This window comes from Felis catus, chromosome D3 (genome assembly GCF_018350175.1).
Source record: "Felis catus isolate Fca126 chromosome D3, F.catus_Fca126_mat1.0, whole genome shotgun sequence".
Classification (NCBI taxonomy): Eukaryota; Metazoa; Chordata; class Mammalia; order Carnivora; family Felidae; genus Felis; species Felis catus.
In genome coordinates, this window is record NC_058379.1 from 28,185,071 (window position 1) to 28,188,925 (window position 3,855).

General features: G+C 46.3%; 1 protein-coding gene across 3 annotated transcripts in view; it reads right to left on the minus strand.

Moving 5' to 3' along the window:
- The window catches only part of CDC45 (cell division cycle 45), a 33,350-nt gene extending 29,911 nt beyond the window's left edge, over positions 1–3,439 (minus strand). The window contains exons 1-4 of one of the 3 annotated variants that reach the window (XM_023241671.2): positions 3,068–3,439; positions 2,876–2,935; positions 2,016–2,108; positions 436–573 (exon numbers count right to left, since the gene is read on the minus strand). In XM_023241671.2, coding sequence (XP_023097439.1) covers positions 436–573; positions 2,016–2,108; positions 2,876–2,935; positions 3,068–3,118 — 342 coding nt within the window. In that variant the 5' untranslated portion in view covers positions 3,119–3,439. The remainder of the gene's footprint in view (positions 1–435; positions 574–2,015; positions 2,109–2,875; positions 2,936–3,067) is intronic. The other 2 variants (XM_003994932.5, XM_045041846.1) reach the window with 2 other exon arrangements.
- Between the last annotated feature and the right edge of the window lie 416 nt (positions 3,440–3,855).

Below are 3,855 nucleotides of genomic sequence, written 5' to 3' on the forward strand. Positions count from 1 at the left end.
CACAGCATGGCCATGTTAGGCTAACAGTAGTCTCTTACACCATTGTCTTGTTGGTCCTCACACTACCCTTTGGATGGGCAGGGCAGGCCCTAGCCCCACTTGTAGGGCTAACGCCTCTAGATCCCCTAGTATTCAATGACACCAGGCTGGGCCTCAGCTTCCAGGGCAGGCTCAGTGCAGGGTTCTGGTCCCTACACTTTCTAGGTTAAGTGAATTCCAAAATGCATTCTGAGCGCCTCCAAGACTTACTTAGGTGCTATGTTTCTCACCACAGATAAGCAAGACCAGATTCTTGCCCTCAGGTTGGTCTAACTCTTGTAGGAGAGGTGGATACATGCCTTGCTTAGAACATCAGGTGCGATGTTGCCCATGGCATAAAAGGTACAGACAAAGGATAGAACTTGGGGAAGACATGGGCCCCAAAGGCCTAGTTACCTGGGTGTCATTATAGACATTCACGACATTAACTGGCCTGTGGGTGTCACACACAAAAAATATGGCATCTTCATCAGGCTGAAGGATATCCAATAGGTCTACATTAGCTCCACAGTTTATGAGAATAAAATAATGGAACTGAAAAAAAAGAGAGAGACATTGGGAAGTAAGTGCCTTGAGTAGATCCTTTACCTTCAGCATATTAGGTCTCTGAGCCCTTCTGCTGAGACATATCAAGCCCCTGACACCAGTGAGGCCCTGATGGCAAGGGGCTTTACACAGCTGGCCTGTGTGAAGTGCTTTAATATACTACATATGCCATTTCATTTCCATGATGACACCTTGAGATAGGCCCCATGGGCAGCCCTGTGGCTGTTTCTGCTTCACCAAGGAGCACATGGAGGTTCAGCATGACTCATTCTCATGCACAGGGTCAAGAAGTTGATGAGGAGCAGAACAAGACTTCAAATGCATAAATGGGCCTCTGCAGGGGTACCTGGGTGGCTCAATCAGTTAAGCATTTCACTTCTATGTCTCTCTCTCTGCCCCTCCCCGACTCACGCTTTCTCTCTCTCTCAAAAATAGACATTAAAAAATAATAATAATATGGGGCATCTAGGTGACTTCGGCTCAGGTCATGATCTCACTGTTGGTGAGTTTGAGCCCCGTGTCAGGCTCTGTGCTGACAGCTCAGAGCCTGGAGCCTACTTCAGATTCTGTGTCTCCCTCTCTCTGCCCTCCCCTGCTCATGCTCTGTCTCTCTGAAAAATAAATAAGCATTAAAAAAATTTTTTTAATAAGTAAATAAATGGGCCTTTGAAGATCTCAGTCACTCTACTGTGCTGCCTCTCTGTACTGACAGTGTCGTACAGGTTTAAATTTGTAACAAGTCTCGGACACCTCATGCTTAATAAGCATCTAAATATCATTTTAAGTCTTACTATATCCTATCTCTATAGAGAACCTTTTGCTTATAAATATCAGGTTGGTACAGGTAGCTCCTTCCGTGATGACAGGAGCTCCAAGCAAGGATTATCTCTGGACAGTCCTAAATGTTGCCACAGACTCCAGAGACCCTCTTCCCTACTCCAGTCCCATCCAGTGGGATCTAAAATGTCCCATCTCTCAGCATAACCCCATGCAGAGGTGGTAAGAGTCCTGGCCTCTACTGTTTAAATTGCAAAGGGAGAAGATATGTTCCTGGATTACCAGTTGGAACTGGGATACTTTCTCTTGGAAAGATAATGTAAAATAGCCACCTTATCTAACATAATTTTAACTAGGCCATATCAAAATCAACCTGCTAAACTCTAAGCACCTTACAATGAAATGTCTGCAACACAAATTCAAAGTTAGACGGTGTCCACATTCACTATCTTTTTTGGTTATCAATTCTGTCTCTACAACTTGAGAGTAAGTCACTCTGCATATATCTCATTTTTTCCTTCCATATTGGCTAATGTAGTTGATACTTAAACATACAAGCAACCTATTGAGGACCTAGAAAGAATGCTAGTGTTAAATTGCAACTGAATAAAAAAAAGAAAAAGACTAATGACTCTAAAATGCTTCTATCATACCTGTTCTTTATGCTCAAGAAATGCAGTTTCAAGTTCTTGCCACCCAGAAACCGGAACCAGCGTATACTGCACGTGATCACACTGGAACAGAGCCTGAGAGAGATCATTTCCAAAAGTTATCATATTTAGGACGTCTGCAATTTGCTTTGAAATGCACTTAAAAAAAAAAAATAAGGTTGAGAAACGAATGGCCTGTGATAAGTTTAGTAAAATGTTAATGGAAGAAACTAGGTGATAGAAATATGAGCGTTGACTATATCATTCTGTGAACTTTAATGAATTTTTGAAAATCACCAAAGGAAAACATCGAGGGTGGGGGAGGCTTATTTTATTTCTAGGTCTTCGGAGAAGTAGTTCCTGACCCAACAGCCTGATCAAAGGTCATGTAAAAATCGCACCATATTCAAAACCGAACCAATGATCTTCCCTAATAGAGAAAAGAATCCTGTATTTCCTATATTGCTTATGACACCACTGCCCTCAGTTGTCACAGACTCCTCTGAAACCCCACATTTGAGAAGCCACTCCAGGTCTAACGGTCTCTCCAACGCAACCATTTTTCAGCCAGGTTATTGCAAAAATACTAACTGCCTTTTGCCGCATCCTTCTCTAACCCACCCAATACTCTTGCCAGAGAGGCGACCTCTAAAAGTCCCTCTCCCCAGATTTCAGTTGCTCCAGCACCTTACCCTAGCCTGCACTCTCTCCTGGCGGGTGGGGAGAAGAGCGGTTCCCTATGCGCTCCTCACCTCCTGCGCCGAATCCCAGCCCATCCTGCACTCCTAAACTCTTCCCGGGGCCCCGCCTGCTCCCTCACCCTTTGGCCCTGGCCCTTCCCTCCCAAAGTACGCAAGGCTCACCTGAAGAATCTTGCAAGCGCACAGAGCGTCCACGTCCGAGGCCACAAAGAGAAGGACCCTCTGTCAGGAAAAGAGAGGGCCAGTTGAACGCAGAGAACAGAACTCGGGCCCCTCGTGCCCTCCCAGGGCCGCTCCCCCGGATCCTCCCCCCCCCCCCCCCACAAGGCCACGAGATGTAAGAAAAAGGGTCACCTGGTTTTGAACCACCTCGTAGAACTCCTTGCGGAAATCGGACACAAACATGGCCACGGCGGCCGGACACCCAGAGCTAGCGCTGAGGATCCAAGAGCTCCGGCGGCGGTCAAGACTCCCGCCAAACAGGGACTCTTCCGATTAGCCCAGAAGCCAACCAATACCTACTTAGTCCTCAGCTTTTCCCTCTTCCCGATTGGGCCATATTGGAGGCGGGCCTAGCGCTCCGCCAACCGGGCTGGAAATGTTAGGCCCGCTCCTAAAGGAGCGTCATCCACAAGCAAGACGCAAACAATGTTGCCCACTTCAGTTCTGACTCCCTTTTACCCACAAATCCGACGTTTGGTGGACATCTTTAGTTTGGGAAGAGAAGCCTATTGCCTCCCACTGGGCCCTCCAGGAAAAGGAAATCACGCCATAAATTCAATTCACTTACACATTGAACGAAGTCGTCAGTTTACGATTTCGGTAAACTCTCGGCATAGTTCGAAGGCAAATGTGTAGCTTACTTCCGCCAGCTTCCTCGATGGCTGACGCAAAGCCTGGAAGGTCTACGTGCATTCTGGGTAGTGTAGTAGATAAGGAGAATGGGCCCCACTAAATTGGTCTAGAGGGGAGTACTATAAAAATGTAATTTTAAAAAATTACACAAATTACCCTAGAGTGAACAAAAAATTATGAAATAGTATTTTAGTAAATATCCCAGTGAAATTTTAGGCCCTAGAGCCATTGCCTGGCCTTTTCTTTTTTGTAGCCGACCGCTGTCCTCCGTACCTACCCCCGGGTCC